General features: G+C 55.7%; 1 protein-coding gene across 1 annotated transcript; it reads left to right on the plus strand.

Annotated features, from left to right (window-relative positions):
• Window positions 1-353: 353 nt before the first annotated feature.
• EGLN3 (egl-9 family hypoxia inducible factor 3) lies at window positions 354-27,409 on the plus strand. Its single transcript, XM_078659387.1, has 8 exons — window positions 354-1,035; window positions 1,103-1,930; window positions 2,370-3,063; window positions 19,539-19,658; window positions 21,574-21,710; window positions 22,772-22,845; window positions 24,899-26,617; window positions 26,769-27,409. Exons 3-7 carry the CDS (start codon window positions 2,578-2,580, stop codon window positions 24,943-24,945), a joined length of 864 nt encoding a protein of 287 aa, XP_078515513.1. The 5' UTR covers window positions 354-1,035; window positions 1,103-1,930; window positions 2,370-2,577; the 3' UTR covers window positions 24,946-26,617; window positions 26,769-27,409.

Genomic DNA, 27,409 nt, shown 5'->3' on the forward strand with positions numbered 1-27,409 from the left:
TCCCTCTTCTATGTCCATACTCCTCTGTTCGCAGCCTGTCCTGCCCCTGGTCAGTCCCTCTTCTCTGTCTATTCTTCTCTGTTTTCAGCCTGTCCTGCTCCAGGTTAGTCCGTCGTTTATGGCGACGCTTCTCTGTTTACACTCCCCTGTGCGGACATGCGGCGGGAGCAGCGTTCAATGGCGGAGTCCACGCCCTCGCGACGCGGTATCCTGTCAACCACACGTCGGCCAATGGGCGCTGCTCTGGGTGTGTACGCTCGCACGTGCGCATCTGGCAGAGACCCCTGGCGGGAGTGGCGCAGCCAGGCGAGGCCCCGCCCCCGCAGGCCGCTGATTGGCTGCCCGGGTCCCTTGGGGCTCCGCCCTGCGGTGTTCCCTGTCAGAGGGAAGCACATAATGCACGTAGCACCGGCGGTATTTAAGCGCGGGAGCCCCGCCGGCGGCACGTAGCACCGAGGGGAGCTGGGGCCAGAGAGCACACAGGTGCAGCTGCACAGCCCAGCAGAGACTGCAGCTCAGAGGGAGAGCAGCAGAGAGCAGCACTCTAAAGAGACATCCAGCAGCACAAACTGCCACTGAGTGGAGACCTCCCAGGGCAAGAGAGAGTGCAAGGGAAAGAGACATCCAGCACCATAGGCAGGAGAGACTGCCACTGAGTGGAGACCTCCCAGCTCAGAGGGAGAGCAACAGAGACAGCACTCTAAAGAGACATCCAGCAGCACAAACTGCCACTGAGTGAAGACCTCCCAGGGCAAGAGAGAGCAAGGGAAAGACCCATCCAGCAGCACAGGCAGGAGAGACTGCCACTGAGTGGAGACCTCCCAGCTCAGAGGGAGAGCAACAGAGACAGCACTCTAAAGAGACATCCAGCAGCACAAACTGCCACTGAGTGAAGACCTCCCAGGGCAAGAGAGAGCAAGGGAAAGACCCATCCAGCAGCACAGGCAGGAGAGACTGCCACTGAGTGGAGACCTCCCAGCTCAGAGGGAGAGCAACAGAGACAGCACTCTAAAGAGACATCCAGCAGCACAAACTGCCACTGAGTGAAGACCTCCCAGGGCAAGAGAGAGCAAGGGAAAGACCCATCCAGCAGCACAGGCAGGAGAGACTGCCACTGAGTGGAGACCTCCCAGCTCAGATGCAACATAGAGTGCAGCAGAGAGACACCCAGCAGCACAGACAGCAGAGGCCATCCTCCCTGAGTGCAGACCTCACAGGCAAGAGAGACTGCAAGAGGGAGACCAGCACTAGAGAGACACCCAGCAGCACAGACAGGAGAGACTGCCACTGAGTGGAGACCCCCCAGCTCAGATGCAACAGAGACTGCAGGAGGGAGACCAGCACTAAAAGAAGAGGTCCAGCAGCTGAGACTGCAGAAGGTGAGATGCATTACTGAGGCATCAACTGCCAGGAGCAGTGAGGCTGCAAGAGAGAGAGAGGCTTGAACACGGGGAAGAGACATCCAGCAGCACAGACAAGAGAGACTGCCGAGGAGAGGCCAACACTCAAAGGGGAGATGGTCAAGACCACAGACTGCAAAGACTGCAGAAGGTGAGGTCCATTACTGAGAGGCCCCCTCCCTAGGGCAGTGAGGCTGCAGGAGAGAGGTCAGCACAAGGGGGAGACATCCAGGAGCACAGACAGGAGAGGCCCCAGAGAGAGGCCAGCTCACCAGTGGAGACAGCAGCAGCTCCTCAGAGAGCACAGACCACAGAAGGTGAGATCCTTTACTGAGAGAACAGCCCACAGTAGAGGAACTACAAGAGAGAGGCCATCCTACATGAAGGGTGGCACACACAAGAGGGTACCCTGCAGAGAGTGAAAAGGCCAGCATTGCAAGAGAGAGCCCCAGCAGCTGAGACTGCAGAAGGTGAGATGCATTACTGAGGCATCAACTGCCAGGAGCAGTGAGGCTGCAAGAGAGAGAGAGGCTTGAACACGGGGAAGAGACATCCAGCAGCACAGACAAGAGAGGCCGTCACTGCGTGGAGACCTCCCAGCTCACAGGCAAGAGAGACTGCAGGGGAGAGGCTAACACTCAAAGGGGAGATCAAGACCACAGACTGCAAAGACTGCAGAAGGTGAGGTTCACTACTGAGAGGCCACCTCCCTAGGGCAGTGAGGCTGCAAGAGAGAGGTCAGCATAAGGGAGAGACATCCAGCAGCACAGACAAGAGAGGCCGTCACTGCGTGGAGACCTCCCAGGTCACAGGCAAGAGAGACTGCAGGGGAGAGGCTAACACTCAAAGGGGAGACGGTCAAGACCACAGACTGCAAAGACTGCAGAAGGTGAGGTCCATTACTGAGAGGCCCCCTCCCTAGGTCAGTGAGGCTGCAAGAGAGAGGTCAGCATAGGGGGCGACATCCAGGAGCAGAGAGGGGCCCTCCATCAGCAGAAGCACGAAAGGTGTGCTCCACAGAGGAGAGATCTCCATCAGCAGCGACTGCAGTGAGATGCAAGTGTACAGGGGGCGTCTGTGAGCACCGACAGAGCCAGCAGAGGGGCGAGGCGGCAGCATAGATCATCTGCAGACCACTCAGTGTAGGCGCAGGCCCCTCCAGGCCGGCCTCTTGCCCATGGTTGTCCGCCCAAGGGCCTGTCACTTCATCCCATCCTTTGGCCCAAGTCCATCATTCCACAGTCTTCTGACTCCCTTCTGTCCTTCCTGGGGTGTCCTTTCCACACCAGGTCAGATCGCCCCAAGCATGCCTCTGCGACACATCTCCACGCTAGGCCTCGAGCACTTGGCCCTCGAGCACATTGTTCCCCGCCTGCACGATGTTGGCTTCTGCTACCTGGACCACTTCTTGGGTGAGGTGGTTGGGGACTGTGTCCTGGAGCAGGTGACGCGCCTGCACATTGGTGGGGCGTTGAAGAATGGGCAGCTGGCCGGCCAACACCAGGGCACTGTTCGGAGCCACCTCCGTGGAGACCAGATAGCTTGGGTCACCGGTACTGAGGAGGGGTGCGAGGCCATGGGCTACCTTCTGTCCGTCATAGATCGCCTCATCGTATTGTGCGGAAACCGGCTGGGACGGTACTACGTCAAGGAGCGCTCCAAGGTAAGTGTCAAAAGATTCAGTCTGCTGTAGCTCCTGCCACTAGACACCCCATATCTGGCTTTACTGTCAGTAGAAGACTCGCAGCCTGGCTTGTTTGTGTCAGGGGGGCCCTTATCTAGCCTCTGTGTTATAAATGCTCCTGCTTTTACTCTTGGTGAAAGGTGGGCCTACCTCCAGGTTCTGTTAAGAAGACCCCTCTACACTAGCTCGCTCCAGGCCAGGAAACGTCTACAGCTCTTGCTCGTCCATGTCAATTCAAGTCTCTAGTCTAGATGATGTCCACAAAATCCTCATACTCACGCCAGCTTTGTGTCATGTGATGCCCCCTTCTAGTCATGTATGAAAGGATGCCCCCAGCCAAGCTTGTCTTCCAGCTGAAGCCACCCTCCTTTAGATGTCCTGCATCAATGCACACACCATCTTGTATCTTCTGTCAGCTGAAGCCCCTTACTCTATCCTGTTTGTTAGACCTTCTGTGTCAGTGGTAGCCCCCTAATCTAGATCTTCTGTCTGTTGTAGCCCCTACTCCAGATCTTCTGTCAGAGGTAGCCCCTTATTCTAGATGTCCTGCATGAATGGTGGCCTCTAAAGAAGAGAACACCCACTTGACCTATATTTTTTCTCATATACTTACTAAATACTATTTGTTCTGTTACATTTGTAGTCATTTATTACATAGACATCGTTTTTCATGAGATCAGATTTATTATATTTGTTTTCCAAAATATCTCATATTCTATATGTTTTTGTTGAAAAACAGCAGAACATATTAGAAAAGTCTACAAATACATTTCATCAGTTCTTTCCATGTATTGTGACATGACTGTTATGTCAAAGAAAGAAAGAGAGAGATTGTTTCCATTTCTATAAAAGCAAAGTATCACCATTGCAAAAGAACTACCTTCATAACCGATTCTATCACTCTAACATCCATTCAGACTCAAACACTACCATAAGAAGCAATCATACTAACGTCCCAGCAAACAACACATACATGAGCGCAAGCAACAGCACAAATACAGGTTGGATTATTATCCGCTGTGGTGTTGCGGGCTGGGATCTGTTTTCCAACAAGAGGTCATGTACGTTTCGGCCCAGGTATATGATCTCACCCATCACCTTCTTCAGGACCACACAACAATAATATAGTAACTTCCAGTAATGGGCACGTAGGGAAGAATGTAGGGTGTTTTGAGCTGTGCCGCCTGCCTCACACCCCGGTCTGGAGGATGTCGGGTGGGGGGGCACAGGGTGACACCCTCCATGCCAACTAAGGAGTACAAGACGTCATTGGCATTGGACATTTAACCCGCTCCCATGAAATCGACTTCCTTCCTAACTTTGGAGGGTGGTTGTAATATGTAATAAAGGTAAGCTGTTCTGGTACTTTAAGGAATGTTCAAACTTGTTATGTTCTAGATTAAGAATACCTTGTTTGTGAATGTTGTAAGTATGCATCATTCAAGGATTAACACTTCATCTGGGATGTACTGGTCCTGGGTCCGGTTATGAATAAATCTACATATTGAATTTGGAGTGTCATTGGATTTCTTCTGAAGTTACTACAGTGGTCGTCGCCTTGCAATGACATTCATTTGAATGATAGGTGAGAGTTTGCAGTAATGTCACTTCCGAGGCCTTGCGCGTCATGTGCAGCTGACAGTGAGGAGCCGATTCAGACCACCATTGCAGAGAAAGCGATATTTATGAGCATGTGTTTGTGCTAATGTGTCAAATAGTGTTAATTCGATAACATTTAACTTTAAAAATAGTAGTAAAGTCAGAGCAGTGCTGCGTCTCATGCCAGCAGTGTGTTCAGGGCCTGGTGTGTTTTACCAATCGTGGGGACGAGTGAACCGAAGGGCTGTGCCACAGATGGCTCCGGTGCGTTCAAACCTGGAACACGCATTTCTCCTCACTAAAGGCTCTGTTCTTTACTTCTGATTGTAATGTTTGACGCAAGGACCGGGGGTCTGTGTGTGGTCCTGTGAGCTAACGAACAACCCCCTCTATCGGGGTGATGGCGCCCAGCCAGTGAATAACATCTGGAAACTCAAAGAAATGCCTCATGCTGATCACACAGCACCTCGGGTCAGACCTGGTGGAGGTGTCCTGCAGTCATTGTAACACCTGAATCTCATAGCAAGGACCCCATACCCCCCCACAGAACACACCCTCGGGTCAGACCTGCTGGAGGGCTCTGCAGTCATTGTTTAACACCTAGGGTTGTGTGGTTAGATGTTGTTTTCATTCGATTTTATTGCTGGTCTAGCTTCATGGTTTGTGTGGGTAGTGGTTGTCTTCCCTGGATTGTGTGGTTAGTCATTAGTGATTGTGAGTCCTGGGTTGTATGTCTGGTGGTTGTCTTCCTTTGGTTGTATTGGTGGTAGAGGTTCATGGATTGTGTGGTTGTGAGTCCTGGATTGTGTGGTTAGTGGTTGTCTTCCTTGGGCTGTATTGGTAGTAGAGGTTCATGGATTTTGTGGTTGGTGGTTGTCTTCCTTGGGTTGTATTGGTGGGAGAGGTTCATGGATTGTGTGGTTTCCTTGCCTCGATTGTGTGGTTAGTTGTTGTGAGTCCTGGATTGTGTGGTTAGTGCTGGTTGTCTTCCTTGGATTGTGTGGTTATTCGTTAGCTATTGTGAGTCCTGGGTTGTATGTCTGGTGGTTGTTTTTCATGGATTGTGTATTTTGTGGTTGTCTTTATTAGATGGTGTGGTTTGTGGTTGTCTTCCTTGAGTTGTATTGGTGGTAGAGGTTCATGGATTGTGTGGTTTGTGGTTGTCTTCCTTGGGCTGTATTGGTAGTAGAGGTTCATGGATTGTGTGGTTTGTGGTTGTCTTCCTTGGGCTGTATTGGTGGAAGAGGTTCATGGATTGTGTGGTTTGTGGTTGTCTTCCTTGGGTTGTATTGGTGGTAGAGGTTCATGGATTGTGTGGTTTGTGGTTGTCTTCCTTGGGCTGTATTGGTGGTAGAGGTTCATGGATTGTGTGGTTTGTGGTTGTCTTCCTTGGGTTGTATTGGTGGTAGAGGTTCATGGATTGTGTGGTTTGTGGTTGTCTTCCTTGGGTTGTATTGGTAGTAGAGGTTCATGGATTGTGTGGTTTGTGGTTGTCTTCCTTGGGCTGTATTGGTGGAAGAGGTTCATGGATTTTGTGGTTGGTGGTTGTCTTCCTTGGGTTGTATTGGTGGTAAAGGTTCATGGATTGTGTGGTTTGTGGTTGTCTTCCTTGGGCTGTATTGGTGGAAGAGGTTCATGGATTGTGTGGTTTGTGGTTGTCTTCCTTGGGTTGTATTGGTGGTAAAGGTTCATGGATTGTGTGGTTTGTGGTTGTCTTCCTTGGGTTGTATTGGTGGAAGAGGTTCATGGATTGTGTGGTTTGTGGTTGTCTTCCTTGGGTTGTATTGGTGGTAAAGGTTCATGGATTGTGTGGTTTGTGGTTGTCTTCCTTGGGTTGTATTGGTGGTAAAGGTTCATGGATTGTGTGGTTTGTGGTTGTCTTCCTTGGGCTGTATTGGTAGTAGAGGTTCATGGATTGTGTGGTTGGTGGTTGTCTTCCTTGGGTTGTATTGGTGGGAGAGGTTCATGGATTGTGTGGTTGCCTTGCCTCGATTGTGTGGTTAGTTGTCGTCTTCCCTCGGGTGTATCGTTGGTGGTGCAGTCCTTGAACTTGTGTAGTTGTGTGTTTTAAGTGGTGAAGTGCCCTGGGGTTGTGTGCTGTACCTTCGCAGGTTGCTTCCTCCCAGGGGCCGGGTGTTTCTGTGTTTTATATATTTTTCGTTTTATAATCTTATTTCCTGATATAAACCAGGGGTGGTGTGGAAGTGGGGAGGCCGGATGTCCTTCTCCGCCCAGCCCTTGGTTGGAGCGAGGCGCGCAGCTGTGTGCTTTCCTCTGGTCACTCTCACGCTATGCCCCCCGCATACACCCTTAGTCACGCTATGCCCCTTGCATACCCCCTTAGCCACGCTGTGCCCCCCGCACACCCACCCTTACCCAGGCAATGCCCCCCCGCATACCCCCCTTAGCCACTCACTGAATTACGGAGGCTGGAACCAGCAAACGGTTGGCCAGGACCCCCACATCCCCACCCTCAATCCCTGGGGCAGGAAGGCCGCACTCCCCAGAACCAGTCCTTGTGAGACCCCTGCCACCAGCCCGGGCCCTCCTGAGCCTTCCATCTCTGGGGTAGTGGGGGGGGGCTGGGGCTACCGTAGCCCATAGCTGCCACCAGGCGTCCTATCCTGCAGTGTAGAGAGAGTCCACACACCCAGGAGCACGAGTGGGCCGGGTAGGGCAGTGGCAGCCCCCTCGCAGCCTGGCACCATTGCACGAGAGTAATCTGACCAGAATCGACCCTGGCCCCTTAGACTCGGAGCCTTATGCAGAAGCACAGATGCAGCCAGAACCTGTCCCTAGTGCACAGCGGGCACCCGGTGCAACCAGCCCAGCCTAGAACCTGTCGCTGGTGCACGGAGGTCACCCTGTCTCCAGTTTATTTATTTATTTATTTATGCATTTTTATATAGCGCGGACTTTACCCGAAGGCGTCAGAGCGCTTCACAATAGGAACAGAAATGAAACATAATGAGAAACATTACACATTAACAGATTACAAAAGCATACGTTACGTTACATAAGGTAATAGTGACAATTGTGAGCAATCAAAATACATGAGGTAGTAAAAAGTGCACAAGAGGAAAAGTGACAAGTGTGCGGTTACAAGAGAAAACAAAGTATAATTAGAGGTATAATACTGCAATAGGTGCTAGACACTCAGGCACAAAAACAAGCGTTACGTAGGCAAAGGTGGCACTTGTGCAGGTAACAAAGGTAGAACATGTGAGAGGTAGCAAACCGTGTGTTACCAGGGCAAAGTGGTGTGTGCATGTTACAAAAGGGCACCAAACACAAGTACATGGAGAACACTACAAACAGGCAGACACACCAACCACAGGCATACACTGGGAAGGCACTTCCATGGTCATGTGAGGTAGAAATTTTCAGTAGTGGGAAGTCTTCCTCCAAATAACCAGTGCACAGGCGGGGGGGGTGCACCCTGTGCAGTCAGTCAGCCTGCCTCTCCTTGACCCTGTCTCTAGTGCACAGGGGGGGTGGGCACCCTGTGCAGTCAGTCAGTCAGCCTGCCTCTCCTTGACCCGGTCACTAGTGCACAGGGGGGGGGGGGCACCCTGTGCAGTCAGTCAGCCTGCCTCTCCATTGACCCTGTCTCTAGTGCACAGGGGGGGTGGGCACCCTGTGCAGTCAGTCAGTCAGCCTGCCTCTCCTTGACCCGGTCACTAGTGCACAGGGGGGGGGCACCCTGTGCAGTCAGTCAACCTGCCTCTCCATTGACCCTGTCTCAAGTGCATAGGGGGGGGGCACCCTGTGCAGTCAGTCAGCCCCTCCTTGACCGTGTCTCAAGTGCACAGGGGGGGGGGGCACCCTGTGCAGTCAGCCTGCCTCTCCTTGACCCTGTCTCAAGTGCACAGGGGGGGGGGCACCCTGTGCAGTCAGCCTGCCTCTCCTTGACCCTGTCTCAAGTGCATAGGGGGGGGGCACCCTGTGCAGTCAGTCAGCCCCTCCTTGACCGTGTCTCAAGTGCACAGGGGGGGGGCACCCTGTGCAGTCAGCCTGCCTCTCCTTGACCCTGTCTCAAGTGCACAGGGGGGGGGCACCCTGTGCAGTCAGCCTGCCTCTCCTTGACCCTGTCTCGAGTGCACAGGGGGGGGGCACCCTGTGCAGTCAGTCAGCCCCTCCTTGACCCTGTCTCAAGTGCACAGGGGGGGGCACCCTGTGCAGTCAGCCTGCCTCTCCTTGACCCTGTCTCGAGTGCACAGGGGGGGCACCCTGTGCAGTCAGTCAGCCCCTCCTTGACCCTGTCTCAAGTGCACAGGGGGGGCACCCTGTGCAGTCAGCCTGCCTCTCCTTGACCCTGTCTCGAGTGCACAGGGGGGGGCACCCTGTGCAGTCAGTCAGCCCCTCCTTGACCCTGTCTCGAGTGCACAGGGGGGGGGGGGCACCCTGTGCAGTCAGTCAGCCCCTCCTTGACCCTGTCTCAAGTGCACAGGGGGGGGCACCCTGTGCAATCAGCCTGCCTCTCCTTGACCCTGTCTCGAGTGCACAGGGGGGGGCACCCTGTGCAGTCAGTCAGCCCCTCCTTGACCCTGTCTCAAGTGGACAGGGGGGGGGCACCCTGTGCAGTCAGCCTGCCTCTCCTTGACCCTGTCTCGAGTGCACAGGGGGGGGCACCCTGTGCAGTCAGTCAGCCCCTCCTTGACCCTGTCTCGAGTGCACAGGGGGGGGCACCCTGTGCAGTCAGTCAGCCCCTCCTTGACCCTGTCTCAAGTGCACAGGGGGGGGGGCACCCTGTGCAGTCAGCCTGCCTCTCCTTGACCCTGTCTCGAGTGCACAGGGGGGGGCACCCTGTGCAGTCAGTCAGCCCCTCCTTGACCCTGTCTCGAGTGCACAGGGGGGGGCACCCTGTGCAGTCAGTCAGCCCCTCCTTGACCCTGTCTCAAGTGCACAGGGGGGGGGCACCCTGTGCAGTCAGCCTGCCCCTCCTTGACCCTGTCTCAAGTGCATAGGGGGGGGGGCACCCTGTGCAGTCAGTCAGCCCCTCCTTGACCCTGTCTCAAGTGCACAGGGGGGGCACCCTGTGCAGTCAGCCTGCCTCTCCTTGACCCTGTCTCGAGTGCACAGGGGGGGGCACCCTGTGCAGTCAGTCAGCCCCTCCTTGACCCTGTCTCGAGTGCACAGGGGGGGGGGGGCACCCTGTGCAGTCAGTCAGCCCCTCCTTGACCCTGTCTCAAGTGCACAGGGGGGGGCACCCTGTGCAATCAGCCTGCCTCTCCTTGACCCTGTCTCGAGTGCACAGGGGGGGGCACCCTGTGCAGTCAGTCAGCCCCTCCTTGACCCTGTCTCAAGTGGACAGGGGGGGGGCACCCTGTGCAGTCAGCCTGCCTCTCCTTGACCCTGTCTCGAGTGCACAGGGGGGGGCACCCTGTGCAGTCAGTCAGCCCCTCCTTGACCCTGTCTCGAGTGCACAGGGGGGGGCACCCTGTGCAGTCAGTCAGCCCCTCCTTGACCCTGTCTCAAGTGCACAGGGGGGGGGGCACCCTGTGCAGTCAGCCTGCCTCTCCTTGACCCTGTCTCGAGTGCACAGGGGGGGGCACCCTGTGCAGTCAGTCAGCCCCTCCTTGACCCTGTCTCGAGTGCACAGGGGGGGGCACCCTGTGCAGTCAGTCAGCCCCTCCTTGACCCTGTCTCAAGTGCACAGGGGGGGGGCACCCTGTGCAGTCAGCCTGCCCCTCCTTGACCCTGTCTCAAGTGCATAGGGGGGGGGGCACCCTGTGCAGTCAGTCAGCCCCTCCTTGACCCTGTCTCAAGTGCATAGGGGGGGGGGCACCCTGTGCAGTCAGTCAGCCCCTCCTTGACCCTGTCTCAAGTGCACAGGGGGGGGCACCCTGTGCAGTCAGCCTGCCTCTCCTTGACCCTGTCTCGAGTGCACAGGGGGGGGCACCCTGTGCAGTCAGTCAGCCCCTCCTTGACCCTGTCTCAAGTGCACAGGGGGGGGCACCCTGTGCAGTCAGCCTGCCTCTCCTTGACCCTGTCTCGAGTGCACAGGGGGGGGCACCCTGTGCAGTCAGTCAGCCCCTCCTTGACCCTGTCTCGAGTGCACAGGGGGGGGCACCCTGTGCAGTCAGTCAGCCCCTCCTTGACCCTGTCTCAAGTGCACAGGCGGGGGCACCCTGTGCAGTCAGCCTGCCTCTCCTTGACCCTGTCTCGAGTGCACGGGGGGGGCACCCTGTGCAGTCAGTCAGCCCCTCCTTGACCCTGTCTCGAGTGCACAGGGGGGGGGGCACCCTGTGCAGTCAGTCAGCCCCTCCTTGACCCTGTCTCAAGTGCACAGGGGGGGGCACCCTGTGCAGTCAGCCTGCCCCTCCTTGACCCTGTCTCAAGTGCATAGGGGGGGGGGCACCCTGTGCAGTCAGTCAGCCCCTCCTTGACCCTGTCTCAAGTGCATAGGGGGGGGGGCACCCTGTGCAGTCAGTCAGCCCCTCCTTGACCCTGTCTCAAGTGCATAGGGGGGGGGGCACCCTGTGCAGTCAGTCAGCCCCTCCTTGACCCTGTCTCAAGTGCACAGGGGGGGCACCCTGTGCAGTCAGCCTGCCTCTCCTTGACCCTGTCTCGAGTGCACAGGGGGGGGCACCCTGTGCAGTCAGTCAGCCCCTCCTTGACCCTGTCTCAAGTGCACAGGGGGGGGGGGGCACCCTGTGCAGTCAGCCTGCCTCTCCTTGACCCTGTCTCGAGTGCACAGGGGGGGGCACCCTGTGCAGTCAGTCAGCCCCTCCTTGACCCTGTCTCGAGTGCACAGGGGGGGGCACCCTGTGCAGTCAGTCAGCCCCTCCTTTGTCCTCTCTGGCTGGTGCACGCAGCCCCTCCCTCGTGTGCAGCTGTGCACGTCTCCTGGGCCTCGCCCCCCCGGGGGGCCCTCGCTTGTGCATTGAGCTGTGGTTTCTTCTTCCTCCTCGTGGTCACCAGGCCTCGGAGGCCCCGTGACCGCAGAGGAGAGGATCGCCAGGCGGACGTGCCCCCGGGCATGGTGGGAGGGGGGCTATGCGTGGGACCGTGCCCCCGGGCATGGTGGGAGGGGGGGCTATGCGTGGGACCGTGGCCCCCGGGCATGCTGGAGGAGTTGCTGGGGGGGCTCTGTCTCCTCTAAGGGGGGGGGGGCTATGCGTGGGACCGTGGCCCCTGTGCACCCCCGTGCATGCTGGGGGGGCTCTGTCTCCTCTAGGGGGGGGGGGGCTATGCGTGGGACCGTGGCCCCTGTGCACCCCCGTGCATGCTGGGGGGGGGCTCTGTCTCGTCTAGGGGGGGGGGGGGTCTGAATAGGGCCGTGGCCCCTGTGCACCCCCGCGCTACCCAGGTGTGGGGAGCAGCTGCTGAAGGAGGGGCCCTGCCTCCTCTCAGCAGGGGGTTGGCGTGAGTCTGTCTCTAGCACACATGGACGTGCCCGCGTGTACCTCCCAGGCCGGAGAAGCAGCAGGTAGTAGGGGTGGTTTCGGAATGCAGGACTTTAAGTGGGCCGGGTCCTGCCGGTGCTCAGCACCGACAGTTCTTAAACGCAGATGCTAAGAGGGGTCCCTATCGGGCTCTCATTTCTTCATCCCACTTAAATAAACCCCTGTCCACAGTGACACTGCACATGGGACACTGCACACGGGACACTGCACACGGGACACTGCACTCGGGACACTGCACACGGGCGGTGCAGACGGGACACTGCAGACGGGACACTGCACTCGGGACACTGCACTCGGGACACTGCACTCGGGACACTGCACTCGGGACACTGCACACGGGACACTGCAGACGGGACACTGCAGACGGACGATGCACACAGGACACTGCACACGGGACATTGCAGACGGGACATTGCAGACGGGACACTGCAGACGGACGATGCACACAGGACACTGCACTCGGGACACTGCACACGGGCGGTGCAGACGGGACACTGCAGACGGGACACTGCAGACGGGACACTGCACTCGGGACACTGCACTCGGGACACTGCACTCGGGACACTGCACTCGGGACACTGCACTCGGGACACTGCAGACAGGACACTGCAGACGGACGATGCACACAGGACACTGCAGACGGGACATTGCAGACGGGACATTGCAGACGGGACACTGCACTCGGGACACTGCACTCGGGACACTGCACTCGGGACACTGCACTCGGGACACTGCACTCGGGACACTGCACTCGGGACACTGCACTCGGGACACTGCACTCGGGACACTGCACTCGGGACACTGCAGACGGGACACTGCAGACGGACGATGCACACAGGACACTGCAGACGGGACATTGCAGACGGGACACTGCAGACGGACGATGCACACAGGACACAGTGTGTGAGTGTATGTCTGTGTGTGTGTGATTGTGTGAGTTTGTCTTAGTGTGTGTGAGTGAGTGTATTTCCTAGTGTGTGCCTGTTTGTGTGAGTGTATGTTTTGGTGTGTGCGTGTGTTAGTCACAGGTGCTAGCCGCACGCAGGGCCCATGACACGTCCAGGACACTGTAGGCAGCCGCCTCGTGGCCTCAAAGTGCCCCAGATGGCATGAAATGGCCTGAAGTGTCCTTGCCAAGGAGTGGGGGCCCCGAGCACCCTGTGGCCCCAGCTCCTCTTCAGAGGAGTGGCAGGTGCACGTGCTCAGAGCGCGTGCACGAGTGTCGGCGGGAGCGTGCACGCACGTGCGAGCCTGCATCCTGCGAGAGAGCTCACTGCACTAACACGTCTGTCGGTGTGACCCGAGGGTCCGCCTTTCATCCTTCCGAGGGTGATAACATGAGCACAGCAGCGCCTCCATACTGTATGCAACACGCCCAGCAGGGCACGGGTCCGCCTTTCATCCTTCCGAGGGTGATAACATGAGCGCAGCAGCGCCTCCATACTGTATGCAGCACGCCCAGCAGGGCACGGGTCCGCCTTTCATCCTTCCGAGTGTGATAACATGAGCGCAGCAGCGCCTCCGTGCTGTTTGCAGCACTTCCAGCAGGGCACGGGTCCGCCTTTCATCCTTCCGAGGGTGATAACATGAGCGCAGCAGCGCCTCCAGGCTGTTTGCAGCACGCCCAGCAGGGCACGGGTCCGCCTTTCATCCTTCCGAGTGTGATAACATGAGCGCAGCAGCGCCTCCAGGCTGTTTGCAGCACGCCCAGCAGGGCACGGGTCCGCCTTTCATCCTTCCGAGTGTGATAACATGAGCGCAGCAGCGCCTCCGTGCTGTTTGCAGCACTTCCAGCAGGGCACGGGTCCGCCTTTCATCCTTCAGAGGGTGATAACATGAGCGCAGCAGCGCCTCCGTGCTGTTTGCAGCACGCCCAGCAGGGCACGGGTCCGCCGTTCATCCTTCCGAGTGTGATAACATGAGCGCAGCAGCGCCTCCGTGCTGTTTGCAGCACCTCTGGCAGGGCACGGGTCCGCCTTTCATCCTTCCGAGTGTGATAACATGAGCGCAGCAGCGCCTCCGTGCTGTTTGCAGCACTTCCAGCAGGGCACGGGTCCGCCTTTCATCCTTCAGAGGGTGATAACATGAGCGCAGCAGCGCCTCCGTGCTGTTTGCAGCACGCCCAGCAGGGCACGGGTCCGCCTTTCATCCTTCCGAGTGTGATAACATGAGCGCAGCAGCGCCTCCGTGCTGTTTGCAGCACTTCCAGCAGGGCACGAGCCCGCAGGGCCCCCTGAAGTCTCTGAGATGAGGGGGGGCCCCACCTGCTGTGGCCCCTCCGTGAAGAAGCCTGGGCTTCTACAGCGAAGACACGTTTCCATCTCATTCACTTTACGGTTCGAACATGTGCACTTCTTAATATCAACGCATGCTTCCACTGGGTGGTTCCTAAACCCAAGCAGTGAAGTGCCCCCCCCCCCCCTTTTAATCTGGGGCCCCCTTGTTCCTGCGCTGGGTGCACGTGCGCGCGTGCTTGTGCGTTCGTGACCGCTCTTAGCCCGGGAGTGACACTGTGTGGTGGTGTTGGCTCGGATGAGGGGTGGGGGGTGGGGCTCCCCGCCTCTTCCAAGCCCTTTGGCTCCGGTCCCAGACGCGCAGAGAGCCCCGGCTCGGGGCCGGAACTCACTATTAGTGCAAGGAACCCAGCCCACCCGCCCTCACGAACCCGAGCCGGGGCCCAGGGGACCCTTGCACGTGCCCAGGGGACCCCTGCACGTGCCTAGGGAACCCCTGCACGTGCCCAGGGGACCCTTGCACGTGCCTAGGGGACCCCTGGACGTGCCTCGGGGACCCCTGCACGTGCCTCGAGGACCCCTGCACGTGCCCAGGGGATCCCTGCACGTGCCTAGGGGACCCCTGCACGTGCCTAGGGGACCCCTGCACGTGCCTTCACCTACGGTGGGGGCACGGAGCTCTGTGGACGAATGCATCCACCCGGCATTGAGGTTCTAGGTCATGGAGGGCCTTGTAGGCATGTGTCTACATCTTGAATTGGCATCTTTTCTGTACGGGGAGCCAGTGGACTGTCCTGCGGTGGGGGTGATGTGGGTGCGTTTGGGGAGGTTGAGTACGGGGAGCCAATGGAGTGTCCTGCGGTGGGGCGTGATGTGGGTGCGTTTGGGGAGGTTGAGTACGGGGAGCCAGTGGAGTGTCCTGCGGTGGGGCGTGATGTGGGTGCGTTTGGGGAGGTTCAGTACGGGGAGCCAGTGGAGTGTCCTGCGGTGGGGCGTGATGTGGGTGCGTTTGGGGAGGTTGAGTACGGGGAGCCAGTGGAGTGTCCTGCGGTGGGGGTGATGTGGGTGCGTTTGGGGAGGTTGAGTACGGGGAGCCAGTGGACTGTCCTGCGGTGGGGGTGATGTGGGTGCGTTTGGGGAGGTTGAGTACGGGGAGCCAATGGAGTGTCCTGCGGTGGGGCGTGATGTGGGTGCGTTTGGGGAGGTTGAGTACGGGGAGCCAGTGGAGTGTCCTGCGGTGGGGCGTGATGTGGGTGCGTTTGGGGAGGTTCAGTACGGGGAGCCAGTGGAGTGTCCTGCGGTGGGGCGTGATGTGGGTGCGTTTGGGGAGGTTGAGTACGGGGAGCCAGTGGAGTGTCCTGCGGTGGGGGTGATGTGGGTGCGTTTGGGGAGGTTGAGTACGGGGAGCCAGTGGAGTGTCCTGCGGTGGGGCGTGATGTGGGTGCGTTTGGGGAGGTTGAGTACGGGGAGCCAATGGAGTGTCCTGCGGTGGGGCGTGATGTGGGTGCGTTTGGGGAGGTTGAGTACGGGGAGCCAGTGGAGTGTCCTGCGGTGGGGGGTGGTGTGGGTCCGTTTGGGGAGGTTGAGTACGGGGAGCCAGTGGAGTGTCCTGCGGTGGGGCGTGATGTGGGTGCGTTTGGGGAGGTTGAGTACGGGGAGCCAGTGGGGTGTCCTCCGGTGGGGCGTGATGTGGTGCGTTTGGGGAGGTTGAGTACGGGGAGCCAGTGGAGTGTCCTGCGGTGGGGGGTGGTGTGGGTCCGTTTGGGGAGGTTGAGTACGGGGAGCCAGTGGAGTGTCCTGCGGTGGGGCGTGATGTGGGTGCGTTTGGGGAGGTTGAGTACGGGGAGCCAGTGGGGTGTCCTCCGGTGGGGCGTGATGTGGGTGCGTTTGGGGAGGTTGAGTACGGGGAGCCAGTGGAGTGTCCTGCGGTGGGGGGGGGGTGTGGGTCCGTTTGGGGAGGTTCAGTACGGGGAGCCAGTGGAGTGTCCTGCGGTGGGGCGTGATATGGGTGCGTTTGGGGAGGTTGAGTATGGGGAGCCAGTGGAGTGTCCTGCGGTGGGGCGTGATGTGGGTGCGTTTGGGGAGGTTGAGTACGGGGAGCCAGTGGAGTGTCCTGCCGTGGGGGGTGATATGGTTCCGTTTGGGGAGGTTGAGTCAGTTGGGTTTTGAGTCGTCTGGAGTCTCCTTAGGAGCTGGGAGGTGATTACTGCGTAGAGTGTATCGCCGTAGTCGAGCTGGCTGGTGTCTAGGGCTTCAGTGACTGTTTTCCTGGTGTCGACAGGGATCCATCTGAAGGTCTTTCGCAGCATGCACATGGTGTGGAAGCCGGCGGAGGCAACCACGTTGATGTGGCGTTTTGTGGTGCTTTTGCTGTCCAGGATGAAGCCGAGGATGCGGACGTGGTCTGTCAGTGTGAGTCCAAGTTCGGCTGGTCGCCAGGTGTCGCTCCACGGGGAGACGTTGTTTCCAAAGACCGGCACCTTGGTCTTCTCCGTGTTGAGTTTCAGACAGATGTCCTTCAGTCGGCAACGGTCGATATACAGTTGTGACGGAGTCTTCTGCGAGCGAGAGAATGAGCTGGGTGTCGTCTGCATAGGAAATGATGTTGAGGCCGTGGGTTCTGACGATGCCTGCCAGGGGCGTCGTGTAGCTGTTTAACAGGGTGGGGCTGAGGGATGAACCTTGCCGGATGCCGCAGATAATGCTCTTGGGTTCCGATGTGAAGGGTGGTATTCGGGTTCTCTGGGTCCGTCCTGTGAGAGGTTGCGATCCAGTTGAGGGCATCTCCATGAATCTCGATGTGGCGCAGTCCCTTGATGAGGGTTTGGTGGGATACGATTACTAATGCTGTTGAGAGGTCGAGGAGGAACACGGGCGCTGTGTCTCCTTGGTCGAGGAGGCTTCCGATGCCGGTGGCAGCGATCAGGTCTAGCTCGATGCTGTGGTTTGCTCAGAAGTCTGTCTGCAAGGTATCCAGCACATGGTTGTTCTCCAGGTGTTGGGTGAGCTGTCGGTCGATGGCCTTTTCAAGGACTTTGTCAGGAATAAGAAGCAGAGAGATAGGGCGCTAGTTCTTTAGTTTGCTGGGGCCAGTGGAGAGTTTCTTGGGGAGGGGTCTGAACTCTGCTTGTTTTCATTGCTCGGGGAAGGTGGAAGGATGCATTGAGGATGGGAGGGAGTTTGCTGCTGATTTCCTTGCTTCCGCGGTTGAAGAAGTGGTGGGCGCAGGGGTCCGTGGGTGCTCCAGAGTGGAAGGAATTCATGATGGCCGTGACGCTCTGTGTGGTGAGCTGTTCCCAAGGGGTGAGCAGAGGATTATGGGTGGAGTCAATCGACGTGAAGAGGCTGTAGAGGCCGGTGGGTTGGGGTTTGAAGTTACAGTAGATGGTGGAGATCTTGTTGTGGAAGTAGAGTTCCTGGGATGGGGGATAGTGTTCTCTGTGGCTGACTGACAGGAGAACTCGGATGATGCTGAAGAGTTCCTTGCTGTGGTTGGAGGAGGCTTCAATGCGGTCTGCCAGTGCATGTTTTTTCGTGTCTTTTAGGCGTTGATGGTAGTTGTTGAGGGCTGATTTGAAGGTGAGCCGGTCTGGAGGGTCTTTGCTGGCGCACCATCATCTCTAGACCTTTGCAGTTGCATTTCTTGATCCTGAGCTCTTGTGTGTTCCAGTCGGCTTATGTGAAATCTTGCAAACAAAATGCGTTTACAGAACTGGGACCCCATAGTTGGTAACTTCGCAGATGGACACACACCCCAGTTTATAAGGCTACTTACAGTATATTCCACCTACCCCTTGTGCATCCCCAGAATATTTCGGTCTCTAGTGCCTCCATTTCAGCCCCCCGCTGAGGGTCGGTCTACGGGTTTCTGTTCTGAGGGCGAGCCCCCTCGTGCAGTAGCATCATGCATAATGCCCCTCATCTGTCCTGACTTGATACCCCTTGCCTGTCCTAATGCCCCTTGCCTGTCCTGACATGATACTCCTCACCTGTCCTTATCCACCTCACCTGTCCTGACTTGATACCCCTCGCCTGTCCTAATGCCCCTCGTCTGTCCTGACTTGATACCCCTTGCCTGTCCTGATGCCCCTCATCTGTCCTGACTTGATACCCCTCGCCTGTCCTAATGCCCCTCGTCTGTCCTGACTTGATACCCCTTGCCTGTCCTAATGCCCCTCGTCTGTCCTGACTTGATACTCCTCGCCTGTCCTGATGTTCCTCATCTGTCCTGACTGTCCATGCTGCCCCTCACCTGTCGTGACGTGCTGCCCCTCGCCTGTCGTGACGTGCTGCCCCTCGCCTGTCGTGACGTGCTGCCCCTCGCCTGTCGTGACGTGCTGCCCCTCGCATGTGGTGACGTGCTGCCCCACGCCTGTCGTGACGTGCTGCCCCTCGCCTGTCGTGACGTGCTGCCCCTCGCCTGTCGTGACGTGCTGCCCCTCGCCTGTCGTGACGTGCTGCCCCTCGCCTGTCGTGACGTGCTGCCCCTCGCCTGTCGTGACGTGCTGCCCCTCTCCTGTCGTGACGTGCTGCCCCTCGCATGTGGTGACGTGCTGCCCCTCGCATGTGGTGACGTGCTGCCCCACGCATGTGGTGACGTGCTGCCCCACGCATGTGGTGACGTGCTGCCCCTCGCATGTCGTGACGTGCTGCCCCTCGCATGTCGTGACGTGCTGCCCCTCGCATGTCGTGACGTGCTGCCCCTCCCTGTCGTGACGTGCTGCCCCTCCCTGTCGTGACGTGCTGCCCCTCACCTGTCGTGACGTGCTGCCCCTCGCATGTCGTGACGTGCTGCCCCTCGCATGTCGTGACGTGCTGCCCCTCGCATGTCGTGACTTGCGTCCCCGCGCCTGTCGTGACGTGCGGCCCCGCGCATGTCGTGACGTGCTGCCCATCGCATGTCGTGACGTGCTGCCCATCGCATGTCGTGACGTGCTGCCCCTCGCATGTCGTGACGTGCTGCCCCTTGCCTGTCGTGACGTGCTGCCCCTTGCCTGTCATGACATGCTACGACTCGCCTGTTGTGACATGCTGCCTCTCGTCTGTCCATCAAATGATGCCCCGTGCCTGACGATTGTGATTCTTTATAGAATACTTATTGTTTTGTAAAGCTCTCTAAAGCCTCTGACCTTGCAAATTAAATACATCAATACAATTGTGTTTCACATGCCTCAGTTTGGCTAATCCTAGCCCTTTCTTTCCCCCTCTGTAGGCGATGGTGGCCTGTTACCCTGGCAATGGAGCCGGGTACGTGCGGCACGTGGACAACCCGAACGGGGATGGGCGCTGTGTCACCTGCATATACTACCTCAACAAGAACTGGGACTCGAAGGTATGACGTGGGCCTTGGGCCGCAGGGTACAGGACCCAGGGACGGAGTATGGGGACCAGGGACGAAGTGTGCGGGGTCCACGTTACACAGGTGGAGGCCCGGGGACACAAGATGGGTGGGAGGAACGACGGGTTGGGATGCTACCCTGAGCGATTACCAGTGGTTGGAGTTATCGCAAGCTTTGACCCATCATCTTCTGTTTGTTTGATGTACCGCCCTGAGTGGCAAGGATATGCCCTGGCGTGTCACTGGAATCAAGCTACACCCGACTGACGAGCCCCAATCAGGCCAAAGCAGGTCTTAGGTCGCTTATGTTTTGGTTCAGGGACGAGCTGGCAGTACGGGCTGGACTGTTCCCATTGGGCCATAGTCAATGCTGGTTTGAATGTGGCCGAGTCCAAACCGAGGTGGCATGGTGGGCAGAAGAACAATGGGTTAGAATTAAGGGTGGGCGTAGTTCGCGAAGTAGCGCTACGCGAAGTGCACTTCGCGAACTTCACGTAGCACTACGCGAGCTGCGTAGTAGCATGTTCGCACTGTGCAAGATGCATTTTCAATGATTGCTCAATGCGAACCAGCAACCGGCATTGTGCAATCATTTAAAACGGCATCTTGCACAGTGCGAGCTGTAGTCTTCTGCCGCTCGAGTAGATTTTTACTTGAGCGGCAGCTTTCTCAATGCGAACTGGTAGTTTCTCATTGCGAGCGGTCGCGAGCATGCACGACCACTCGCAATGAGAAACCTGACCTACCCGCGTTGAGTCTCGCCGGGATTTCATTTTGCTTGCTCGCGGTCGCGAACATGATGTTGAGGACCGCGAACAAGCAAAAAATTACCGCTACGCTGCGCTACGCGTGTTCGCACTGTGCTACGTGCAGCTCGCGTAGTGCGAAGTTGCGCAAACTTTGCAAACTACGCAAGCGTAGCGTAGTGCTTCGCCCAGGGTTAGTTAGAATGCTACCCTGAGCAATTGCCTGTGGTTAGACTTATTGCAAGCATTCCTTCCATCACCTTTTGTGTATCTGATGTACCGCCCTAAGTGGCATGGGTGTGCCCAGATGTGGGTCCTGTGCTCACTGTGCCACTGGAACCAATATACACCCGACTTACTAACCCCAATCAGGGAAAAACCTGTCCTGGCGTGCTAGTGTTCCGGGTCGGAGACGACCTGGCCTAGCAGTTCGGGATGGACTGTTCTTATTGGACCTCGGTCAGGACTGATTCGCATCTGGCTGGGTCCAAGCTGAGGTGGCATGGTGAGCGATGTATCTAGGGGTTAGAAGGCCACCGAGCGAGTGCCAGTGGTTGGGTTTATTGCAAGCCTTCTTGTCACCACCTTTTGTGTGCTTGATGGGAGGCGACACAACAGAGGGTGAGTCCCAGACACGCAGGGTGCAGGTCAAGGGGTGACCTGGGACAAGAGCTGGGGGGCCTACAGACACAGGGGTGCAGGGGTCCCAGAGATGGAAGATGAGGGCCTAAACAACACAAGGCAAGTGCTCCAGAGTCTGGGTGAGAGACCCAAGAAACATCTGTGGCACAATACAAGCATCCCTGAGGCATGGGGCTCATAGGGCCCAGTGACATCCCTGATAATCAGGAACACTAACGAGAGCAAGCACCCCTGAAATCTCAAGGCACTGGGGAGACAGCCAGGCGTCCTTGAATGAGACAGGCTGCAGGCTATGGAGAGACCTCCATGAGAGCCAAGGTGAGACACAGTGTGTAGGGGCCATCGGTGAGACAAGGCACCCCTTGTACATGTGACCCTTCTCGGGAATTGGCAGACATTCTTGTATTACATGAGACATTGGGTTACCATAGAGACCTCCAACACAGAGCACTCTGAGATATGTACCCATCTGTTGTTGCTCCCCCAGGACATGCTGTAACCCAGCCCTTTGTTCCACACAGGTTGACGGCGGGGTGCTGCGAATATTCCCCGAAGGGAGGTCCTACGTGGTGGACATCGAGCCGCTGTTTGACCGGTTGCTCCTCTTTTGGTCCGACCGACGGAATCCGCACGAAGTGCAGCCTTCCTACTCCACCAGGTGAGTGCAGCTCAGCCAGTGTACCTCTGTCCGGCTCGCAGCACCGTCTGCTTCTCCAGTACTAGGTGGTACAAAAGGGGGTGGTGGGACGGGTATGCCCAGACGTGGGTCCCGTGCTCACTACGCCACTGGAGTCAAGCTATCCTGGTTGATGACGGCTGATAGGCAGAAACCGGTCCTAGGATGCTTGATTCCGGTCCAGGTTAGACATGGCTTGGCAGTTCGGGCTGGACTGTTCCCATGAGGCACAGGGTCAAGACTGATTTGCATATGGCCATGTCTGAACTGGGGTGGCTTGGTGAGCAAAATAATGATGGATTAAACCCAGATTTGTGACTGGGGGTGAATGTTTTGCCATTGTGCAACATTCCGTCCATCATCTTGTGTGTTTTGCTCTCCAGTACTAGGATCACAGCTCAGCCAGTGCACCTCTGTCCCACCCACAGCACCCCCTGCTGTTTCAGTAATAGAATTACATTCAGCTTTTCCACTGCCCTAATGTCCCACCCACAGTGCCCCCTGATATTCCAACATTGGGTTCACAGACTGCTCTCGCAGTCCATCTCTCCCTCACCGGCATCAACCCCATCCAGTACTGGGATGACTGACAGGTCAGCCAGTGCACTGCTCTGCCCACGTGCACCCCCTCACGTGTTAGTTGCACCCATGTTTTGAACACTAACAATGCCGTGTTTGTTAGGGGCACAACGGGTACAAGCCACCATTCATATGATTACTTATTCAAGCTCACTTGGCGAATTGTGCTTTTTATGAATGGGCAAATTGTTTGTAATACATGAATTCGGCTGTTCGTTTATTGCCCTGAAGAAATACCTTTGAACAACACACTTTGGCTCTATGGGTTTCTAATTCTAACTAAAAAAGGATTGCTTCACTATTTCAAGACTGTTTTCTTCTGTAAATTTGAGTCCATGGATTTGATGAATGTTGGAGTTAAAGTAGAGCGCTCCCTGATTGGTTGCTTCCACCACCACACTTGTTCCAGTGCCTTCTCTGCAGTAGATCTTTCTGTAATCTCCTGGTCTTCTTTCTGCCCCCAGGTACGCCATGACGGTCTGGTACTTCGATGCCGAAGAGCGAGCTGAAGCGAGAGAGAAGTTCAAGAACTTAAATGGTGAGAACCTTTCATCCCATCCCTCGAATTAAGCGATACAAAAGGGGATGATGGACGGAGCATTTGAGCAAATTAAACACTCACCCCCAGTTAACTGATCTGGGTTTAATCTATCACCGTTCTTTAGCCCACTCTGCCACCCCAGTTCAGACATGGCCATATGCAAATCAGTCTTACCCTGTGCCTTCCTTTTGTATCGCTTTTGGCCGCCATAAGTTGGCAGGGTATGCTCAGACGTGAGTCCCTTGCTCACTTTGCCACTGGATTCAAGCAAGCCGGGCTGAAGACAGCTGGAATGCCAGAAACCGGTCCTCGGAAGCTTGTTTCCGGTCCAGGGAAGGCACGGCTTGGCAGTTCGGGCTGGACTGTTCCCATGAGGCACAGGGTCAGACTGATTTGCATATGGCCATGTCTGAACCGGGGTGGCAGAGTGGGCTAAAGAACGGTGATGGATTAAACCTAGATCTTTTGACTGGGTGTGAGTGTTTGATTGGTTCAGATGCTCCGTCCATCACCACCCCCTTTTGTACCATCCCTCGAATTAAGCATGCATGCCACAGTTCGTCCCATAGACGCAAATCAATGAAATGATCCTAAGTGCACCAAGTGCCCAGAAGAATCGTGGCACTGATGAAGAGGACAAGAAAGGAAAAGCACAGAAATAAGAATCGACTCCAAAGGAGTCGTTTAGCAGAATCCTAGATGATCTGGCGCCCAAGAGTCCATGGCTGCTTCTCATTCCGGCATCTTGATGATGCTGTACTAAAAATAAAGAAAGTTGGACCAACTCTCAGGGCCAGATTCACAGAAATAACTTAAGACACAATCTTAAGCTTACTACCATTTTGGTATTCACAGAAGGCATTTAGGAGTCCTAAAGTTAGGATTCCTACATTTACTACTGCTAAACTGAGAGGAGGCCTAAAGTTAGGATTCCTAACTTTACTACTCCTAAACTGAGAAAAATCCTAACTTTAAGACTTTCGGTATTCACAGAAGGCATTTAGGAGTCTTAACTTCTGTGAATACCAAAATGGTAGTATTTTGTCTTAAGTTAGTTCTGTGAATCGGGCCCTCGGGTCTTAACAGGAGCCATTACCGGGACAGGTTGTGAAGTCGATCTTCGACAGTAGGCCCTTATTCGTAGGTCTTTCATCACTTGAGTGTAGTGTTCCGCGGTTCCAGAGAGCCACTGACCTATAAAAGAATGATCTACCGATAGTCCACGTGGCCCAGCACTATGGGTAGTTCATCCTCCTGCCTTTTTATAACCACCTCTGCTCGCAGGATGTAACCGCACAATGACACTGGGCGTCAGTGCTTTTGGAGGCGTGGTCACACGTTTAGGCAACACTGAATGTCCGGAGCTGAACCTCAGGACCTGTGTGTCTCTGGTATAGCCAGAGTTGTAACACCCCTGTTCAAGGCATGTTTGCTGTAGATACACGTGCTTTGCACACTCCTGACGTCTAGTGTTGGGTCCGGATGTGTGCAAGTTGTTTTTCTTCGAAGAAGTCTTTCGAGTTACAAGGTAAGGGGACACCTCTCTAGTGACTCTTGTGGAACGGCCCCTGTTGCAAAACATACGAGCCCCTTGTGGAACCACTCTCAATCACAGCTCTTCTTCATAGATGCATTAATTGTATTCACAAGCCGTTAACGGCTCCTCCTCCATGGAACACATCCTAAAGAGAACTTTTTTCAGTATATTAAGGCGTGTTTTCTTTATTTCATATCTTAGAAAATGCACCAATATAATTTGCTTTTGCCGCAAAATACAAGGGGAAAAAGCGAGTAAATTGCATCACAGTTTGGCAGGCTTTACTGTCACTTTAAGGAGGATTGTCTGACCCGCTTTCCCAGAATGCAGTGTACTGGCAGTTGAAAAACACTTCATTTGCCCCCACTAGCTAGTTTGTTAGTGATTGTATTGTATTTTTTTAAACACTTTGTATTTCTCTGTCTGATTTATTTCACCCCTTCATGTCCACAACTGGCACGCAGGACTTCAGTTCTCTTGTATAACCACGTGTTTCTTTTTCCTTTACTGCAGCATCTGGGACGAAAGCCAGGCCTCTAGGAGAAGATGGCTCAAGTTGACCACTCGGCCAGCTGTCCTGCTTCCAGAGGGCCAGTCTTGCCTGGTGTCAACTCACTCAAGAGCAAGTTTGGGACTTTCCTATATGAGGAGTGGCTTGGAGTAAAGACACTGGCCATGCCTGAAGGCCCCTCTGCACCTTGCACGTTTCCTTCTAATAATGAGTCTGGAGAGGAGCTCTATTGCAAGTGCTTGACACAGTCTTTCGGTACAGATGTGAGCGCCTTCTCCAAGAGACCGTTCACTGAGCACTTTACAACTGTGGAGAAAAATGGCGCATTCTAGAGCAAATCTATGACGTATTATGGAAAAGGAGCTCGGTCATTGGCAGGACCAGTGCCTTAATGGAAAATAGATGTCCAAAGTCCAAGGCAGTCCCTCCACAAGCGGTTTGGGTTTTAAAATGTGATTTCACGATGTACACCGCTGCCTCGGCAGAGGGAGTAGGCGTTGGTACACTACAGCAGTTCTCTTGCCTGGTCCAAGGTTGCTGTCCACAGAAGACCTCATCATTACCTGGGCAGAGGCTGTTGTATAATACAAGGGTTGCCAAAACCTGAACTGTTTGACCCAGAAGTAATGCAGCCACTTACAGGTACAGGGTGTAAGAACCTGAGCAGTTCGAGCCAACCGCAGGGGATCAGCAGGAGGTGGGACTGATCGGAACAACCTCAAAGGTGGCACCGTCTGTAACGACTCCATGAGTTGATGCCGAAGCTGTCGGAAGGCTTGCAAGAACCCTGCAGCCCCAGACTTGACATTATCCAAGGTACAGACTGTCAGCGGGAGGGACCTACTGGCCATACGGGCGCATACCCGGTCCCTGGATGCTTTTTGTCCAGTCCTGAGAGGACCTGTCCTCTTGTTTCCATGGAGTGCAGGGTCTGGACTGATTTGCATATGGCTGGGTCCAAACTGGGGTGGCATGGTGAGCAAAAGAACAATGGATTTACCCTAGATCTTTGACTGGGGGTGACTGTTTGACAATGTTCAGCGTTCTGTCCATCATCTTTTCTTGTTACACACATAAATGCCCGTGTGGAAGCAGCCCAGGAGGGAAGGAGCCAGGACTATTTAAAAGCACATTGAATATTGTTGCTATCTCCTTGGTCTCTATAATTTTAGAGTTTATGACTTGGGGGCCGCACTCTATGACCGTAGTGTTGTTTTGAAGGTAATCCGCAGGGTTCAGTCGGGACAGTGGTACGGGAACTGTGTTGAAGGTTATGGGTTCTCTTGCTGGCCATCGAGATCCTCTGTCCAGTTTCTGAGTAGCCTCTTGAAGGACACTCCTCCTGCTTTGCCTTGTTAAGAGGGCGAATCATGTTGAATTTGAGCCCTGCGCCCACAATCCTGACTGTTGACAACACGGCAATCTTGGATTACACTGGGGAATATGCCCTTTAGTCGGGGGTCGGGCACACAGCAGGGTCTCCGCGTACACTTGGGCAGGCAGATAGCTGGATTCAGCACCCCACGAAACACACTTCCAGCTTCTTACACACTGCCACCCTTACATACCCCTGGAGACCGTATGCAAGGGGTTCCACCCACTGGCATAGACTGGGATATTCCTTCCTTATGAGAGACAGCATTGGCAAATCTCCTAGCCCCCAACAAAGGCTGCCAGTGCAGTGAGGGAGAGCACTGATCTCAGCAGACCCCATCTTCAGGGTACCACACTCGTCACCTCAGCAGACCCAATCTTCAGGGTACCACACTCGTCACCTCAGCAGACCCCATCTTCAGGGTACCACACTCGTCACCTCAGCAGACCCCATCTTCAGTTTACCTCACTCGTCATCTCAGCAGACCCCATCTTCAGGGTACCTCACTCGTCATCTCAGCAGACCCCATCTTCAGGGTACCTCACTTGTCATCTCAGCAGACCCCATCTTCAGGGTACCTCACTTGTCATCTCAGCAGACCCCATCTTCAGGGTACCTCACTCGTCATCTCAGCAGACCCCATCTTCAGGGTACCTCACTTGTCATCTCAGCAGACCCCATCTTCAGGGTACCTCACTCGTCATCTCAGCAGACCCCATCTTCAGGGTACCTCACTTGTCATCTCAGCAGACCCCATCTTCAGGGTACCTCACTTGTCATCTCAGCAGACCCCATCTTCAGGGTACCTCACTTGTCATCTCAGCAGACCCCATCTTCAGGGTACCTCACTCGTCATCTCAGCAGACCCCCATCTTCAGGGTACCTCACTCGTCATCTCAGTGCGACGGCATCTGCCTCGCCCACAGTTTACGCTTCCCTGCATGGCAGTGCACCTCAGCATTTTTTAAATCTTCCTCTGGGGGTTCGGTTTGCATCACTGCCTCTCGTGCCAATTTTCTTCCAGCCAATACCTTCTATGATAATAATTGTTTTTTACTTGAATATTTTTATACTATTTGCAAACGTTTCTATTAATTTTTGTGAAATGAATGTTATAAAATAAACACACAATGCCTTG

The sequence above is a fragment of the Lissotriton helveticus genome, chromosome 9, assembly GCF_964261635.1.
Source record: "Lissotriton helveticus chromosome 9, aLisHel1.1, whole genome shotgun sequence".
Taxonomy (NCBI): Eukaryota; Metazoa; Chordata; class Amphibia; order Caudata; family Salamandridae; genus Lissotriton; species Lissotriton helveticus.

Excerpts from the sequence above, each read along its gene's own strand:
- EGLN3 (XM_078659387.1), top strand. The coding sequence starts at position 2,578 with ATGGTTGTCCGCCCAAGGGCCTGTCACTTCATCCCATCCTTTGGCCCA. Across the intron at positions 3,064-19,538 it reads ACGTCAAGGAGCGCTCCAAG|GCGATGGTGGCCTGTTACCC; the intron begins GTAAGTGTCAAA and ends CCCCCTCTGTAG. Across the intron at positions 22,846-24,898 it reads GAAGTTCAAGAACTTAAATG|CATCTGGGACGAAAGCCAGG; the intron begins GTGAGAACCTTT and ends CCTTTACTGCAG.